Here is a 19,079-nt window from a genome sequence, read left to right as displayed (position 1 = left end):
AACTTTCAGGAGTTCTGAGAAATAAGATTTTTAAGGCTGTTGGCACACATGAAGGCTCCACTCGCTCTCAGTATTTTTGCAGGCTGAGAGAAGCTGATCTGTTCCCTTCCCCTGTTCCACTGAATAGAATTGAATCTGATCAGCTTGAGCAAAGCAGAGGTAAACCCGGAGATGCTTCCTTTTGCGTAGTTGGGCTGACCTCTGCTTCGTGTCTGCATGTGGATTCAAATCAATTGAACGGGGGCACCGAGCAGATCCGCAAAATATGCAGGCTGAGAGCAGCTGGGGCTTTCAGCCTGTGTCGCCACAGCCTACAGCTATTACCACATTTGGGGGGGGGGGGGCAAATACGCTGACCGATTACAGCCCCTACACGGCAGTAGCCACTTCTTCCTTTCACATATGCCAAAATTACTTCTGCGCCTGTGTGAACACACTCAAGATGATTTTGGCATCTTGAGCCAAAATCAGCCAAATTGGTTTGTGCTGAAACCAACACAATGATTCTGTGAAAGGAATAGGAGGCTATTGCCTTTGTAGGGGCTGAAATCGGCCAGCGTTTTCAGCAGGTAGCTTTGGCCCCCCATGTGGCACTAGCACATATACCCATTAAGTAAATAGGATAAATGTTATAGTGCATCTCACAGTGTCAAATACAGGTAAGGGATTGTCTATCCAAAAAAATTCTAGTTTTTAGAGTTGATTTAATTCGTATTTCCGGTACTAATTAAACAGCATGTTTAAATCATTCTTTAGCAGACTTAGGGTATGGTGATCCAAATTAAAGAGATCTACGAGATCTATTATATGGAAAACCCCAGGTCCCAAGCATGCCAGGTAACACATTCACTAAAACAAGTTTAAAATGTTTATTCACTAAACTAAAACAAGTTTCGGGGCAAAACAGAAGCAAGAATGCTCATTGTTGGATGTATATTCTCTGTTCAAATGGGGTCCAGTTGCACTGAAAGAACAATACTGCCTACGTTTTTGGAAGAGCTTAGGTAGGGTAGGTTGAGGCTGCCTGTTAAGAGTGGTGGAAGCTGGATTGTTTGTTTACAAACAGTATGCATATATAATGGCGTGTGCTTGTTTTGGGGACTTTAACTAGGGATGCACCGAATCCAGGATTCGGGCAGGATTCTACCTTTTTCAGCAAGATTCGGATTCGGCCGAATCATTGTGCTCGGCCGAACCAAATCCGAATTTGCATTTGTAAATTAGTTGTGGGAAGGGAAATCACGTGACTTTTTGTCACAAAACAAGGAAGTAAAAAACATTTCCCCCACATTTTCCTTTCCCTCCCCTAATTTGCATATTAAAATTAGGATTCAGATTCGGTCGAATCTTTCATGAGGGATTCGGCCGAATCCCAAAAACTTGATTCGGTGCATCCCTAATTGTAAAAGAATACCTTAACTTAATGAGATGAATTTACACCCCTTTAATGAAAGATAAATAGTACATTTACTACAGAATGTGTCATTTGCATTATCTTCCAGATCACATTTCTGAATATACCTCGTTTTCAGACATCATTCCTGGTGTGAGCTGAGGACCAGTCCCTAGAGAAATGACCAGGACCTCTTCAGGCTGATCGGGGTCGACTTCCTGTGGCGACCCCTCATTCTCTGCCTCCATCAGGCTTGTTTTGCTTCTACTGCGAGTAACTGACACAGAAGAAAATAAACACAATAATAGTGCCAATTTGCCATTCGTAATGATTTGAATGTGAAAATACAATACACTCATAAAAAAATAGCATGCAAATTATCCATGATATGCCCATTTTTTTAGGTTTTTCCTTCCATTAAGACAGCAAATGCAATAATTTTTTTAAGATATAGATATTCACTGGGTGCTAGAATGAGTTTTTGTATATTAAAGCAACTTTTAGGTTTACATTACTGCCAATTGGAAAGGGCAAACCCTGATGGATGGAGTGAAACAACAAATGCAATAAATAACACATAATAGCGCCACAATCTTGCAAGCAGGTCTACACACAGTGGTTATGCCTCAATTGGAATCTCTTGCACTATTTGTTTTGTGTGTAATGTGTAATTTTTTTAATGTCTAATTTCACGTAGTTAAAGGGATACTGTCATGGGAAAACGCATCAGTTGACAAATTTACCAAATGAGTGAATGTTTCCACCCCTGTGAATCCCCTGTGAATCTCTGAGCAGTTACTTTGTCTATACTGTAAAATACCTGTGTAATAAATGCAAACTATACTCCCGCGTACTAGACGCTGATCCAGGACACCATGTGAGGACACAAGCGTTTGTGTTGAATTGTCGGCTTTATTAAAACAAACACACAGGGGGGAATCTAGCGGTGGGTATGCTGGGCTGACTTACGCGTTTCTACTTTCTGTCCCTCAGGGCACAGCTCTGATCAAGACAAATCAGCAGTCCGTTGATAAGTCCTCTGCATAAACAAACGCCTCCCTCCACTAGTTGGAGCCTTTTTAGGTAAGGAGCATCTTAAGCTGGCCATAGATGTAAAGATTTTTAAAAGATGTTTTCGTTAGACCAAGGTTATCTTGAAATGATCGTTTAAATGTACGATTTGTCCATCAACTAAAAAGACCATTTCAAGCGATATTGTCTAGTTGAAGCCAGGAAAACTGAGGGGAGCTGCCTGCTTGGCCCTGCAAACATAGATAGATTTCACTGTGGCCGATGAAAATTTTTTAACCTGGCCGATCAATTTTCTGACCGATGTCGGACGAAAAATCCTTAGATGCACAATCGTTCAATTCCCACTAACCTCACGATAATTTGACGGATTGGTTGGGTTGCACTGAAATCGATGGTTCACCAAAGAAAAATCTTTGCTTCTATGGGGACCTTTACAGAGGGCTTCTCAGCAATGTACATTGTGGGGTGAACTGCATCTTGGTTTTCGGTTTTAACGTTTTTTTTGTATTTTGATAACTGGTTGAAGGACACATTAAAAAAAAGACTATGCAATCAATGGAGTACCTCAGGGATTTGGCCTTAAATCACTTTTTTTAATATACAGGTAGAGGATCAATTATCCAGCATGTTCGTTAACATCAAGTTTTCCATATAAGGGATCTTTCTGTAATATGGATCACCCTACCACAATAAAACATTAATAAAACATTAAATAAACCCAATGGATTGTTTTGCCACCAATATGGCTTATTGCAACTTAGTTACTGTCAGGTACAAGGAACAATTTTATTTTTACAAAAAAAGGAAATCATTGAAAAAAAATTCAAATAATTTGCTTGCAATGGACTCTGTGGGAGATGGCTTTTTTGGATAATGGGTTTCCAGATAACGGATCCCATACCTGTACTTAGATATAACCTTGAGGCTGGCACATGGACATGTTTACCATATAGGCACCCTAGGGTCCGGGCCTAGGGTTGCCCATGTATACCTACATGACAAATTTAAACACATGCTAAAATTAAAATCATCTTCATATTTCACCAAAGCATACACACACACACACCAATACCCACACTATAAATGAGAAAAAAAACTTCAGCCTTACAGAACAAAAAATACATGCAAAATGGATGATTATCTGACTCCACCATGAAGATCACCAATGGAACAGCAATGTGCAGATTTAAAGCATAAATTAAGCTTGATAGTATTGGATTCGGACTAAATAGCATTTAGACTAAAGTTGTTGTTTGAAAGAAATCATTTTATATCGCTCCCTGCAGAAAGAAGTATTATAAAAACCATGTGTAATAACTAATTAAAAAGTTGAGGCAAGGCACACCTATTTTAATTACATAGACGTGTTCTTAAAAAAACAAACCAACAGCTACACCCACTCACTTGTGTTCTATAGGAAGGTGTTATACAGTACAAACTGAACAGGCAAATCAAAGCCAGATAAAAGAAACTAAAATGGAAAGGTTTAGGAAGCAGAGGCGGTCACACTGAAATACAGGACAGTGTTTGTTCCTGTTCAGAGCCAATAAACTGGTTTATTGTACAAATAATAGTTTTGTACAATATTTACTTTGAAAAACTGCCAAATGCAGGACAATCCAGTCACATTTGGTTCCAAATCTGGATATTATGATATCCAGATAGTCTTTTATAGTACTACTACTCAGAATGTAAGCTTTAACCACTTGTTTTAATGACTTTTGAGCCCCTGGTAACCTAGTTTATGGGGACTGCATAAATAAAGTTACATGGCAATAACCAGAAGGTGCGAGGTCAAGATATGAGCCAAAATGTATTGCTTATCCACAATTATCCTTCTTTAGCTGTCCATACAGATAAGAGACTCAATCCCATTACTTTGATTTTACACTATTTTTAGAAAAATTCCAGATTTGACTCACTTCATTTTTATAAGTATAGCTACTTTTAATCTGTCTATAATGGTTATTTTAACATGTGCACATCTGAAAATTGTTGCCAATTCAGCGAGACAACCGACCTCAAGGTCTATCACTGCTGAGAAAGCAATTATGGGCAGCAACAGAAAAATGTCAACAAGCAGCTTTAAAAAAAAAATAAAAAAAATAAATAAAAAAAATCCTAGTTGGAATCAATCTATGTGAATTGCCTTTGCAGTGTTAAATTAAATTTGCCTAGGATTTTCTACCAAGCTTAATTCACCAAAAATGGAGTCAGACCGCCCCCTGGACATCCTGTTACCCACCAAACGGGGTCACCAGGTTAATGTGAGCGGTGAGATTCGAGGCAGAGGTTTCCCACACTGTCATGGCTGCCAGCTGCTGACCTGTGGATTTTGTTAGCACACATAAGCAGAGAAAGAGAGCAAGGTCAGTCTATTTACACAGAGAAGGGTATTTCATGTTTTACTTTTACCAATAATCTTTATCCAGATATGACGTATAAATCACTAATCATGAGGAAGATTATTGTTGTATCATTTTACCAGCTAGCATTAGTGATGGTTCGACCAACCTACAACTGGAGAGGGAGCAGTAACGTAACCAAACCCCTACAGACCTGGGTGCAAAATTTTAGCCCTGCCCCCTACACCTGTATGTGAATCTGCCCACATAAAGCCACATGTCGTGGTTTACAGCAGTTCCTTGGAAGTCAGCAGGTTGGATATGGGTGTAATCACTTCCGTCAGCCCCTGAAGTAGTTGCACTACTCAGTTGGAGGAGCAGTTTCTAGATGCTTTAATTCTAAGTGACATTTATTCCGAGGACTAAACATGTACCAGTTTGGTTTATTAAAACAGATCATAAACCTAGCAGAGCAATCTGGCTTTATGATGTTGAGTTTTTTCGATTAGAAGACAGAATGGGTACAAAGCTCCTTAAAACCTACTGTGGAGCCAACAGTGAATTCTGAAATAAGTTATTTTACTTGAGATGAGGAGAAAGGAAAAACACGAGAAATGGGAGAGGATTGGAGAAAAAGAAATAAGCATTAAAGGGGTAACAAATGTACAAGGTGGGGGGGGAACAACGATAAAGAAATACAAACAACAGGAAGAACCGTGTTCTGCCACTGCAGGTCATGGGTCACTATTGCTATTATAATCAATACACAGATGCTTGCAGAGCTAAAAATGGCATATTGGCCAAAGAAATCAGATTATAACAACTTATTCATATGATGACCAGAGACATCCCAAGTGCATCCTGGTAGGGTGAGTTTGCCTAGTTAAACATGTGTGCGCAATCTTCTTCGGAGCTAATCTAAATGCTTTTTATCAACCTAACTGTTAGGCTTTCCCAGATTTTGCAGATCTATCATTCTAATCATTCCTCCATCAGCTGAGATGGGTGAGGAAAAGTGGGAATTGTATTTTGCTAAATATTGTGCACCTTTATCTAAACCTGATCAACTCTACTGTTGATAAACCTCCATTTAACTCATCCATTCTTTTGGTTTTATAGGAATATTAACTACCCTGCAAAGACTACTGCTCTTACCAATAGGTAGCCTATTCTTCTTGCAGGCTGGTGTGGTGGCTGGGGAGAGTTGAGGAGTGCTGTAAGGTGTTGTATCATTGTTACTCTTCCCTGGCTTGGTTTGGGGTACCGTAGCTAGGAGGTTTTCCAATGCCATCCTGTCCTCTTCCCGCAATTGGTCACTGGAGATGACAGTACGCAAGAACCCCAACTGTAAAGCAGAGTCACTATTACATTATGCATCTGATTAGAATTTGCAAAAAAAATAAAATAAATAAAAATAAAGGTTTTGTCTGGGTTTTGTGTCAATTATTTTCAACAGCAAATAAAAGTGAACTGGAACTGGCTTTACATATTCTGTCCTACGACCACTACATTTTTGAGCTGCTTGATTATTTCTAGTTGCTTTGAGGGCAATGCTAAATATATTCTAAAACTGAAACTAAAGCACAATCACAACTACTTACTTATCTGTTTTAAAGGGGAAAATTTTTGGAAATGGAAAAGTGCTAAGAACAAGACATTCTGCAACATTACTAAAATTGCCCTTCCCAGTACCGCACATGGCATACTCTTACCAGACTCATAAGTTGGGTGTACGTCATGTATACAACTGTTCGACTTAATCCTTCCAAGAGATTCACAGATGAAAGGGGAGGTGTTTCAACTGCATGACCACTGATAACCACATCCAGGAAAGCAGCCACACAGCTCTGCGTAGAGAATTGTAATGTTTACCCAATATACAGGATCACATATCAGTTGCTTGCTTTTCTGTTTTGAGGTAAATGCCACATTATCTTTAACCATCAGATAATAGCGCTGTTAGGCGACATTTACTTGGAAATGCCATAGAATTGTTTGCTGAGACCCTCACAGTGGGGGTCATTTATCAACACTGGGCAAATTTGCCCCTGAGGAGTTCCCCATCGCAACCAATCAGATTGCTGCATTCATTGTTCTACTTGCAGGTGGCTTTAAAAACCTAATCGCTGATTGGCTGCTATAGGTAACTGCCCATGGGAATTTGTGCCCAGTGTTGATAAATGAAGCACATAAGTGTAAGCACATGAATGAATGTAGAGGCGCATGCTGAACATACCTTTTGCTTATTGTTATTTATTATTCTATGGTTTTTGCTATTTCTGGCACTAATGAAAAAAAATTAAACAAGTTTCCCTTTAGCACTTCCTGTGGGTCAATCCACTGAGAAGCACTCTGATAATGAGCTGCTCAGGCTGCAGTTTAGGGTCAGTCCAAACGAGCAGATTCGGAGAGATTAGTCACCCCAGCGACAAATCGCACCTTCTTCGGGGCGACAATCTTCACAAACTGCCTTCCCCCTGCCCTCCGCTGGCTAAAATGAAAATCGCCTACGGCAATTCACACGAGGCGCTTCGTTTTTCGTTTTCCAAAGTCGCCTCACAAGGAAACTTCAGACGACTTCGGAAACAAAGCGATTTTCATTTTAGCTGGCGGAGGGCAGGGGGAAGGCAGTTCGGGAAGATTGTTGAAAAGGTGATTTGTTGCTGGGGAGATTAATCTCCTCGAATCTGCTCGTGTGGACTGACCCTTAGAGAAGGAAAGAGTTTCTTTGTTCAAAAGCAAATTAGGAACTCTGAAAAAAAAGCCTGGTTTATAATGGGGGAGGATGTTCAGTGAACGGCAAATTAGGAAAAATAAAGATTCTCTTTTATAAATTAAAAGAAAAGACAATGCATTTTCAACACACATCCCACGTCCTATTTCTCTATTTGCACTTTTTTTTAAGCAAAAGTGTTTTTAGGTGTATATTGTCCCACTAAGCAGAGTTCATTCTTTTCCTATACATACAAAGCCTGTGTGACTGCAGTGATAACAATTAACAGTTGCTATGGTCATCATTGATCATTGGTCACTTTACCTAAAACTGATCAGTTTCTGCAGTGACAGCACACATACTCACATTAAAGGGATTGTATCACATTGGGGTTAGTCCACACGAGGAGATTCGGGGACATTGGAAAACGAAGCACTGTGTGTGCTTTAGTGCAGGCAACTTTTCATTATAGCAGATGGGAAGACACGCCAGGCAACTAAATCTCCCCGAATCTCCTCGTGTGGACTAACCCTTAAAGGGGTTGTATGTATAGGACAATTTGCAGTTGGTTTTCCTCCTTTATTATTTGTGTTTTTGAATTATTTAGCTTTTTATTCAGCAGCTGTCCAGTTGCATCTGTCGCTTTTGTTTAACACTAGGTCAAAAATGATATATTATTATTATAATTATTCTTATCTAAACCAACATAATCTGTAGCTTTGTACAAAAAATAGGTGTATATACCGAGCATACAGATTACATACAATTCAATTCAGGTGGTTAAGTGGGATCTGCCCAAAAGAACTTGCAATCTAAAATGAGGAGTATGAGAAGGTGTGGGAATATTGTACATCTTAGGTTCCCTATGGGAATCCATCAGTTTCAGGCAAATTAACCAAAGCCTAATATTAAGATTAATATCATATATAGATCATATATATTATGATAGATAGATAGTTTTGAGTAATTTCTGTATTTCAGACCACTTCACTTACTTTGTCAAATTTACTGAGGTTACTCTTGCTCCGTGAATCTCCCTCTTCAAATCCACTTAGTGCCAGTTGCTGTAAGAGGCGGCCCACCTGAAGGAAAGGTGAACAGTGAGATAATCAGACAGATTACAAAAAAAAAAGGCTTACAGTACAAAAGAAGACCTCACCCGGCAAGGCCTGGAGGAAGCATGTGAAAGTCAAATTATCATGTGCTGTGTGTAATATTATTTATTACATGAACATTTATTTTTGATTACAATTATATTTAATAAAAACAAATTCATTCATTTGTATTATAAACGGTGTCTACACAACAGGTAATTTACAATATAGCCAGTCTTCCTGAATTAAGAGCCTGCCTTGAGGCACATGGCTAGAAGCAAGGCAGACTGTACAAGCTCACACTCAATGCAGGATAATTCCTGCAGATGAATTAACCCTATATGTGTGCATGAATAAAGACCACCACCTGACACACAGGTTACTGTTGGTGGGATTCTTTTAAAGGGCACCAATCATAACTAAAATCATTTACTAAGTAAATACACTATGTGAAAGTACAAGAAATCTGATTTTAGAACAGTTAGAATTGTTTGTATAATGTAAATCATCAGCTCACTATACCTTCTCCACTGCAGTTCTAGCTGAGGCAACTGTAGCTCTGAAATCTCGCACATGCTCAGTTGAAATTCCTTGGCTGCTTATCAACCCTTCTAAGCTATTTTTAAATCAGTCAAACCCCTGTGTTAGCTGCTGTTCAGTAGTGCTGCCACCTTCTGGAAGTTAGTGTGTGCTCTTCATTTGCATAATAACATCACCAGCAGGGGACAAGATAGGGAAATCTCGTGATAATTCGTGGAAGAGTTTACTGAAACAAGGCATTCTGGGTAGAATACTCAAGGCAATGCTACAATCTGAGCACGCTCCTGAAATTTGCATTTTATAGTCTCTGTTATAGTCTCAGTATGGACTCCCTCAGTGAAAGAACCCATTTGACAAAGTAAGGTATTTTTTTTTAAAACCTGCAGTTTTTTTCAAAAAAACTATATATGTAGTTTGATTTAACGTGTTTAGCTTGTACTGGTCAGATTGTTAATATGTGTTTGATTTTGGCTGTGATAGCCGCCCTTTAAGGTGACCATAGATGTAGAGATCCGCTCGTTTATCGATATCGGGCTGATCCGATCGTGGGCCCTAGGGAACAACGATCAGATCCTAATGGATCTGATACGGGCAGTCGGATCGCGGGACCGCATACACGCATGGATGCAGCCGCGATCCGACGGGATTTTTTAACCTGCCCGATCGAGATCGGGGAAACCCGTCGGATGGCCCCAAACACGAGCCAATAAGCTGCCGACTTGGTCTGTCAGCAGCTTTATCGGCCCGTGCACGGGGGCCTTTAAACTATAAACATAATGGGGTGCCACAGAGAGAGCTAACAGTGTGTTGGGCTAATTGAAAACACTTTTTTAAAGGCACGCTAATCCTAGAGGTGTGGACATTCTAAATTAACAATTAATTTTTTTGCGAATTAAAGCACAGGAAAAAGTTCACAGGGCCGTGCCAATTAATTAGGCAACCCCCACTCAGTGTATACAATTGCTAACCTTGGACACCAGGCTGGCCGCTAACATAAGAACATTTCAGAAAAATTTCAAAAGAGGTCAATTACAACTGCAAAAAGCAATTTCAGATGCAATTTGCCATTGTTTTTTTCTATAATTTCAGCATAATTGTGTGTGCTTGGAAGTTGCATGTGACTCCATGGTAGGTGATGTTTGATAACAGAGGTATTAGCCTTTGTGTTTTGATTCAGAATGCTATCATTTCAAAAATGATGTTTCAAAACATCTAAATAATATCAGCGCCTTAGGGGAAAGTATGCTGCATGTATTTACACTAGCCACTGTGAGAACCATGGAGCTACCAACCAGCTTGAAGATTGCAAGGACTCCCCTTCATTAATGAGCACAATTCCAAATAGGAGGTGGTTTGGATAACCCTTGAACTCCGCAAAACCATGCAGAAGTGCAGGGAATGGCTTTGGACGCACACATGTCATCAATGAATGTCATCAGTCTGAACAACGATTGTGCCTATTTATGCATGACTACTGTGGTTGCAAACAAGCCCTTATAGTTCCTTTACAGACTACATCTACCAAAGATGAAAAATGCGAGGAATAATATTAAAACCCCAGTGTCTGCACAGTGCAGCTATTTGAAAAACTGATAATTCAGCTTCTATGGATGAAAATAATGTGTTATGGTGTAGATCAGGGGTCCCCAACCTTTTTCACCTGTGAGCAACATTCAGATGTAAATAGAGTTGGGGAGCAACACAAGCCTGAAACATGTTCCTGGGTGGTGCCAAATAAGGGCTGTGATTGGCTATTGATAGCCCCTATGTGGACTAGCAGCCTACAAGAGGCTCTGTTTGGCAGTACATCTGGTTTTTATACAACCAAAACTTGCCTCCAAGCCTGGAATTCAAAAATAAGCACCTGCTTTGAGGACACTGAGAGCAACATCCAAGGGGTTGGGGAGCAACATGTTGCTCACGAGCTACTGGTTGATTAAGGTGGCCAGACTTATACAGTAAGGAAAGGAAAGCGGCAGTTTAAGGTCTTATTCAGTGAATAAGGCTTGTGCTTAACATACTATTTGCGTATTGTTTAAATCAAATTCTTTAACTATACAATTCCTTATGTAGAGGGAAAAAATCTGTGAATTTGTAATCTGTACCTTGCAAGGACCTAAGATGGAGTAGCATAAATTTTCCTGTTTAGCTGAAGAAATAATGAACATAGATTGATGAATGAATCATAGATTATTTGTGATTGAAAAGACAGGAAAAACACATATTAAAAACAAGCCCTATTCGTTGAATTCAATTTGAAAATAGAGTATATTGCATGTTACTCATGATAAGTCCCAAAACCATGCCAGTGGTTTAACTTTGGGGGGCCCAGTCCACACCACAAATTTTTATTCGCACCTCCGCACACCATCCCTGACATTATGGGTCTCCCATGAAACATGCGACCCATGACATGCAAAAAATTGCGGGTGACCAACGTTTTGTTTGTGGTAACTCCACTGACATTCACACTAGGATTAATAAATACATTTTCACCATATTAAGTCTCCATACCTGCATTAGGTTGAACCTTGCTACTTCATTGATGGGAGCGTCTGAAATGATCCCGTACTGTTCCGGGTTCACAATTGCTGGGCAAATGAAACAAGTCAGTAGCAGGTCAGTGCACATAGATCTCACCTCGCTAACCTCCAGCCCCTCTACACAGGACAAAGTTTTGAACATTTGTGAGACGATCCATCTTAGACTGTGCGGGAAGCAGTATGTGTTCTGCTTCAAGTATCCTATGAATTTATTGACAAGCGTCACAAGCTTAGCTTCATTTGATGCCACCATTTCCTGCACCCTTAGGCGAAAAGCTTCACTGCCTTTCTCCCCAAATAACTTTTCCTGCTGGGCTGGAGAAAACCTATCGATCAGTTTTGCAGGGTCGGTTTCCAGATGGTCCTCATCCTCCACCAGCAACTGCATGATCGGCTCGTGTAGGGTTGCTGTTAGAAAGAGCTTGGGGGAGAAAAGGCCTTCAGAGAAGAGTTTGAAGATAATGCTGAATGCACATGTGCCTTTCCTAAGCAGCCTTCGTGGGTTATCATTCTCCTTCAGTTCAAACTCAATTAAGTAACGCAGAACCTGTAACAAGTAGCTCTCATCCTCCTGCATTATACAGTTGCCATACAGAGAGGTGAAGACAGTGTGTATGACACTCTGGGCATTCTCCTGGTTGAGTTTTTCTGCTGCCACAAGGCAAGATGCAATGAGGCGCGGATTCTCACGCAGGTGATTGAGAAACTCCCCATATGCAGTCTCCTGAAAGCCCAGCTGCTTGTAACCATCCACAAACTGAGTATCCTCTAGGACCTTTGCATGTTGGCAACACTCAGCTGGGGATGCTTCAGCACTAAATAGACAAAAGACAATACAATTGATAAAAGGAATGGAAATAAACTGGAAAAATTATAAAAGTGGGTGAGTTATGTACAGCTGGGAAATGCTTATAAGACTCTGAGGCATATATACTTCCACTCATCTAAATGGACAGTAGCAGCATGCACTTGTCTCCTGAAATGGTATGTAATAAAGGGAATAGACTAACCAACTATGGAGAAGATTTACTAAAGGGCGAAGTGACAAAAGTTTGCAAAATTCGCCAGCGTGACGTCATTTCATTACTCCGCTGACTTTCGTAACTTCGCTAGTGAAGGAGATAGACTCAAGCGGTACGTCGCTCCCTTACGCCTGGCGAAGTTGCGCTCTGGCAAATGGACAGAAGTACGGAAATTCACTAAGATGTGGATTTTACTGAACGTTACCTCTTGCGCCAGACTTGCCTTCTGGCAAGTGCAATAGAGTAGATAGGACTTCATCAAAAAAAAATTCTAAGTCCCAAAAAAAGCTGGCGACTTTTCATTTTTCAGGGTGATAGGCTGCAGAAGATCTAAAGAATTTTCTGGGGTACACGGCTTCCCCCCTATATTTCCTAACATATGGCACATAAACTATACACTGGGCACATGTGTAGGGCAATATAACAACTCTATTTTATTTTGTTAAGGTTTCCCGGGCTGCAACATATACGTTCATTCAACTTTAACTTCCCATTGTATGCAAATTTCGCAATGCTAGTGAAACTTCACTTGCCGCAGTAACGCTAGTGCTACTTCGCCATCGTTCGGCACCCTGGACGCAACTTCGGATTTTAGTGAATTAGTGTTGTCCTGGCGAATCTGTGTCTGGCGAAGTGTTGCAATGGGAGTGAAGCCGTCGCTGGCAAATCGTCGGAGGTTAGTGAATTTGCCCCTATACATCTTTGTTTTACATGTGAAGAAACACAGTCATGCTTGTGGCCTACCTTGTGAGAATGAGTCTGTCCAGGTTAATCCTTTGCTGCTTGGCTATCCATGATGTTCGGTAGAGCCTCTCTGCTGTCTTCAGCACATCAGCATTCAGCCTCTGGATGAGCTGCTTCTCTGAGTTGACATAGAGCCGCTCTTGCTTCAGATGGCGAGCAAGAGTATGGATATCTGGCTTCACCATCTTGGCACTGGAGGAGAACCGTCAAACCTGGAAGGCAAGGAGTAACAAGCACTTGTGAAAACATCTTGGTCTGAAATTAAAGGGCGATTGTAATGTACACATGCAATCCTACAACATCAGCAATAACTTTTACATTATACACACACACCTAGAACTGAATGTTAAGAGAAGCCAGTTTCCCTGCTTTATTACTGTACTTCGAAAGTGCACTAAATATATATGTGAGCACAGCACATACAATGGCCTGAAAGTAGTGTTAGTCTTCATGAAGCAATCTTCCTACGAAATCCTTGCAATGTGCGAGATGACATGCTTTAGCATAAACCCTTCAATGCCTATGACAAAGAAGGCTCTGTGCTAAGCAAAAACAAGCATTAGTATTCCTCTTCCGCAAATTCCAACAAGAGGGGGAGCCACAGATATTAACCTCCTGGCTGCTGCTGTGATCGAGACCATTTTTTTTGGGATACATAAAGGAGATGGGGGTCAGTGGTAAAGTTAAAATAAAAAATCTGCAATATGACTGGGCTACCCGTTTTGGGGAAGACTAGGTATTTTAGTTTGTAAGAAACAGAATACTACACCGGGAAAACAATTCCAAAAACAACGCTCGTAGACAAAAACATTCTTTCTTTCTACAAACCACCTAATACTTACAGAAAGGTTTTATGGGTTATGCCAGATTTTTTGCCCAAATAAAAAAATCAAAAAAACCCTGCTGGCATCCAATTCCTCAAATCTATGCATTTAAAAGCGCTTTCTTAATTACAATACAGACAGACCCGAGGGTCACCCTCCTGCAGCTGCTTACAGTGCCCTTGGAACAAATCCAAAAGCGATACTTAGTATAAGTTCTTGTTTCACCTTCATACATCTGCACGCATACAATACCTTTTTGTTAGTGTTCCTCATTAAGTTGGTCAGCTTGAAAAAAATGAAACTTCACTCGGACGAGAGAAAAACGCCACTTTCATAGATCTGCATCCTTCTCTATTTTTGCAAGTTTTGTAGTGGATTTTCTTTTAACCATTGAGGCACTTAAAGTAAAGTGAGTAAATCAGCATTGATGGTGGAACACCTTTGACACTCACTTGAATGGAGACTTGGGACTTGCAGTAATCCATAGCAACCAATCACCGGTTAGCTTTTTTCCGCAAGCTGCAGATAGAACAAAGAAAACAAACATCTGATTGGTTGCCATGGGTTTCTGCCCAGGTGCAGATTTGCCCAGTGTTAATGCATGACCTCCTTGCTCACTAGTTATTTCCAAATAGTGGGATTTTAATGTCTGCAGGGACAGCGGTGAGCGGAAGTAACCAAATGCCATTATTAAAGATCTGCAAGTCTTTATTTAAATGGGTCCTCCACCCAAAAACTGTTGTTGCATAATGAAAAATAATACACATTTTATGTAACAAAAATTTAAAAAGTTTAATAAACATTCAAGGAGACATATTAAGTAAAAAAACAAAAATTTGCCAGTGCATTAAACTCTTTTAGATATAAAACTGGTGTGCTTTAAAAAGTTGTGTTTGTGGTTACTTTATCGAAAATGTCTTCAAAAACCCTAATAGCCCCGCCCATCTGTTTCACTTCCTGCTGCCTAATTTCCCAGGCTGTGCAGGGGAGTCAGTGGCACAATGCACTGTAGGATTGGAACCAATCAGCAGCTAGGCTGACCTAGTGGGGAACTGAAGCCTGTCTTTGCCAGTGTGACTGCAGGGCTGTGATTGGCTAGGCCCCTCCTGCTGTGCCTCTGGTAGGAACCATTACTATAGTTTATATAAACAAGCTGTTCTGTAGCCATGGGGGCAGCCATTCAAACTCAGGATACACAGTAGATAACCGACAAGTACTACTATAGTTTAAATAAACAAGCTGTTCTGTAGCCGTGGGGGCAGCCATTCAAACACAGGATACACAGTAGATAACCGACAAGTACTACTATAGTTTATATAAACAAGTTGTTCTGCAGTCATGGGGGCAGCCATTCAAACACAGGATAAACAGTAGATAACAGATAAGTACTACTATAGTTTATATAAACAAGCTGTTCTGTAGTCAAGGGGGTAGCCATTCAAACACAGGATACACAATAGATAACATACATTCTGAAGAACACCATTGTACTTTACAGAGCGTATGTGTTATCTGCTGTGTATCCTGTGCCTTTTCTCCTTTTTTAGCTTTGAATGGCTATACAGAAGCTTGTTAATATAAACGATAGTAGTGTTTCTGAAGCAAACATAACAGTTTTACCAATGCAGCAAAACAGTACATGATATTTTCATTACTTTAAAACACTTTCATTTTTTGGTGTAACCTTTAAAAGTCCCGAGGCCAGAAGTGCCCTGGAAAATTACTACTATGTGTCTTTGCCGATGCTGGATGCATGCTGTAACACGTTGGGTAGTATACAGACATCTCTGCACAGACACAGCTCTTGCACACTACATAATGTTGGAATAAATTAAGTCAACTCCATATTTTCACCATGTTGCACATGGACTCAAAAATACCCAGGAGGTGGAAAAGAGCCACCCCCAGCCTAACCATGTTAATGGAGAAATTCACCTACAAATTAACTTTTGCAATATAACTGTGTGCATCATACTGAAACAGTTTCCAGGGAATATAACAAAGGATACATTTTATTAAAGGGACTGTTCATCTTTAAATTCACTTTAAGTATGATGTAGAGAGTGATTTTCTGAGACAATATGCAAATGTTTTTCATTTTTTATTATTTCTGGTTTTTGAGTTATTTAGCTTTTTATTCAGCAGCTCTCCAGTTAGAAATTTCAGCAATCTGGTTGCTTGGGTCCAAATGACCCCAGCAACCAGGCGTTGATTTGAATAAGAGACTGGAATATGAATAGGGGAGGGCCTGAAAAGTAGCATTTGTAGCCTTACAGAGCATTCGTTTTTATATGGGGTCAGTGACCCCCATTTGAAAGCTGGAAAGAGTCAGAAGAAGAATGCAAATAATTCAAAAAGTGTATATAGAATAAATAATAAAGCAATGAAATAATGAAGACCAGTTGCTAATAAGAGGCCTTCTATAACATACTAAAAGTGAATTTAAAGGTGAACCACCTTTTTAACTGCTGATAACCAACATATTGCAGTGCCATAAAATCCTGCTCATTACTAACACTTATTTTAATTCATTCCAAACCTGGTGGAGACATCATGGCGTCTGCAGTAGCGACGCCATGATACCTTGGCATTGTGGTACACAGAAATTTAGACTCTTTCATACCCTCTAATCTGGAGCCGATTCTCTCCGCTATAAAAGACAAACTGAAAGTGTGGGCCAACCTGTCCATTTTAATCTGGGGCTGAATCAATCTATTAAATAGAATATTTCTACCTAAATTCCTCTATATCTTACACAATTCTCCCGTCCTCATCCCAGGCACCTTTTTTACCTCCTCTGATAATGCCCAAACAGCTTTCCTCTGGGCAAACAAGGCCCCTGGTTTGCTCGGGCAAAACTGCAGGCCCTAGTCAGTGAAGGGGGACTGGGCCTCCCACATTGGTTGTTTTACTCACTGGCAGCCCAGATCTACTATATTCACTGGTGGCTCAATCCGAACTTCAAGCTCAACAGAATCACTCACATATATCCCATTTCACAAACTCATCAACTTACACACAACACACCCAGTTATAAACACTCACCCCCTACAAAGCATGGGTGGCAGCTAAGGTTGCCACCTTTTAAAAAAATAAATAAAATTACCGGGCAGTGGTGGGGGCGGGAATTAAGGGGCGGACCGTTATGCAAAAGGGGCGGAGCTGGCAGGCTGTGATGCAAAAAGAGGAGGAGCCACGGGGTATTGCCGGCAGGGTATCACCTACGGGCAAGGGCTTTTGTGAATGGTATTACAAACTAAGAACCATCTCCAACAAGAATCTTGTCAAAAAGCTATACTCACTTCTTTTAGCTACCATAAAACCTCTATTTAATGCAGGGGGTATAGCCTGGAGCAGGGACATACCAGAGTTGGAGGACGATAACTGGGAAGAGGCAACTGATAGGGCTTATGACTACCTGGTCTCAACCAGAGATAGATTGATCCAATTCAAAATCCTACATAGACTAGACTGTTCTGTATGAACAAACATGACTCACCACAGTGCCCCATGTGTAGGGCCGAAGAGGCACCTTACCTACACATTATCATCCTCAAATCCAAGCCTACTGATCCCAAGTGCTCACCTACATCCAGGACGAAACCTACCTTAACTACTAACCCCAAGGTAAGCCTTCTTGGAATAGCAGACAAGGTCACCCCAAGGGCGGCCATGAGAATACTTTTCCATACCTTACTTTTCTATGCCAAAAAATGTGTCCTTTTGAATTGGATGTCTTCCCTCAATGGCTGGCTGAATCCGCTGAAAGCAACACTCCCCGATACAACTTACTTATGCTACAAGAGGTTGACCCCAGAAATACGACCTGGTGTGGCGAGATGGGCTGGAAGCCACAGTGGAACCTTAATATCAGAGATGTTAGTAGGAGCACAGCTGCATATACCCACAGATACAGCTTTTTAAAGGTAATAAGTACAGAACCAAAGCTAAACTCATCATTGGGGGGGGGGGGGGGGGGTAAGGTAGAAATTGGGAAGTAACTGGACAATTGAAGCATATATATATATATATATATATATATATATATATATATATATATATATATATATATATATATGTATGTACATGAACTCAAAATGCACATATTGTACAATATGTTGTAAATAAATAAAAACCAAGTATGAATTGAGAAATGTATGGTGAAAAAAAGTCAAATTACTCTTTTCCATGCTCACAGGTTCCTTTGAAGACTCTGTTGAACAAAAAAAAGTACGGTATCTATAGAAATGGGATACCTACAATAAAGAACTACAAGTAGCTGTCATTTATGTTGGAGTTCAGCCCCAATGGAATGTAAATATATTAAAGCCCCAGCTAATAGCAGGTTACTCTGTAGACTTTGTGACTCTTTCTCACTTGCACAGACGTAAAAGTAGTTCCCATGATAGTGAACTTACTCAAGTCACTTTATAGACTTGCACACTAAAATTAAATTTTTAAGATCTGGCGAGTATAAAACTGTATAATATTTCCAGTTATAAAATATAAAAAGATAAGAATATGAACTATTCACAGCAACGAGAAGAACGGCAGCCTGAGATTCGTGACTTATGTCACAACACTAATTGCGATGAAGTTCAAAATATGGAAGCACATCGGCTTTTCGCTGACTGCTTTGAAATCCAATGAACAGCTCTGTGTGTCACTAGCCAAAGAGCAAATAACTACTAATGAGCTTAATTCGATTAAAGCTTTTCAAGTACAGTAAATTATATTTAATTATGTAGAAAACTGAAGCCCTTTTCACTGTCTTATAAGATGTGTTAATAATAAAGAGAAGAAGAGAACACAGTGCTACGCAATATGTT

At 40.2% G+C, this 19,079-nt stretch overlaps 1 protein-coding gene across 12 annotated transcripts in view; it reads right to left on the bottom strand.

The window, feature by feature from the left end:
* The window catches only part of gapvd1.L (GTPase activating protein and VPS9 domains 1 L homeolog), a 56,419-nt gene that overhangs the window by 30,478 nt on the left and 6,862 nt on the right, over positions 1-19,079 (bottom strand). For 8 of the 12 annotated variants that reach the window (XM_018229574.2, XM_018229577.2, XM_018229576.2 and 5 more), the window contains exons 2-8: positions 13,427-13,638; positions 11,632-12,475; positions 8,479-8,565; positions 6,483-6,617; positions 5,926-6,115; positions 4,671-4,751; positions 1,522-1,670 (exon numbers count right to left, since the gene is read on the bottom strand). In XM_018229574.2, coding sequence (XP_018085063.1) covers positions 1,522-1,670; positions 4,671-4,751; positions 5,926-6,115; positions 6,483-6,617; positions 8,479-8,565; positions 11,632-12,475; positions 13,427-13,611 — 1,671 coding nt within the window. In that variant the 5' untranslated portion in view covers positions 13,612-13,638. Of the gene's footprint in view, positions 1-1,521; positions 1,671-4,670; positions 4,752-5,925; positions 6,116-6,482; positions 6,618-8,478; positions 8,566-11,631; positions 12,476-13,426; positions 13,639-14,502; positions 14,651-19,079 lie in introns of those variants that run through there. The other 4 variants (XM_018229582.2, XM_018229583.2, XM_018229584.2 and 1 more) reach the window with 2 other exon arrangements.

This window comes from Xenopus laevis, chromosome 8L (genome assembly GCF_017654675.1).
Source record: "Xenopus laevis strain J_2021 chromosome 8L, Xenopus_laevis_v10.1, whole genome shotgun sequence".
In the NCBI taxonomy this organism is placed as follows: Eukaryota; Metazoa; Chordata; class Amphibia; order Anura; family Pipidae; genus Xenopus; species Xenopus laevis.
The sequence above is the reverse complement of the archived record's forward strand: the minus strand, read 5'-3'. Positions and strand labels throughout refer to the sequence as shown.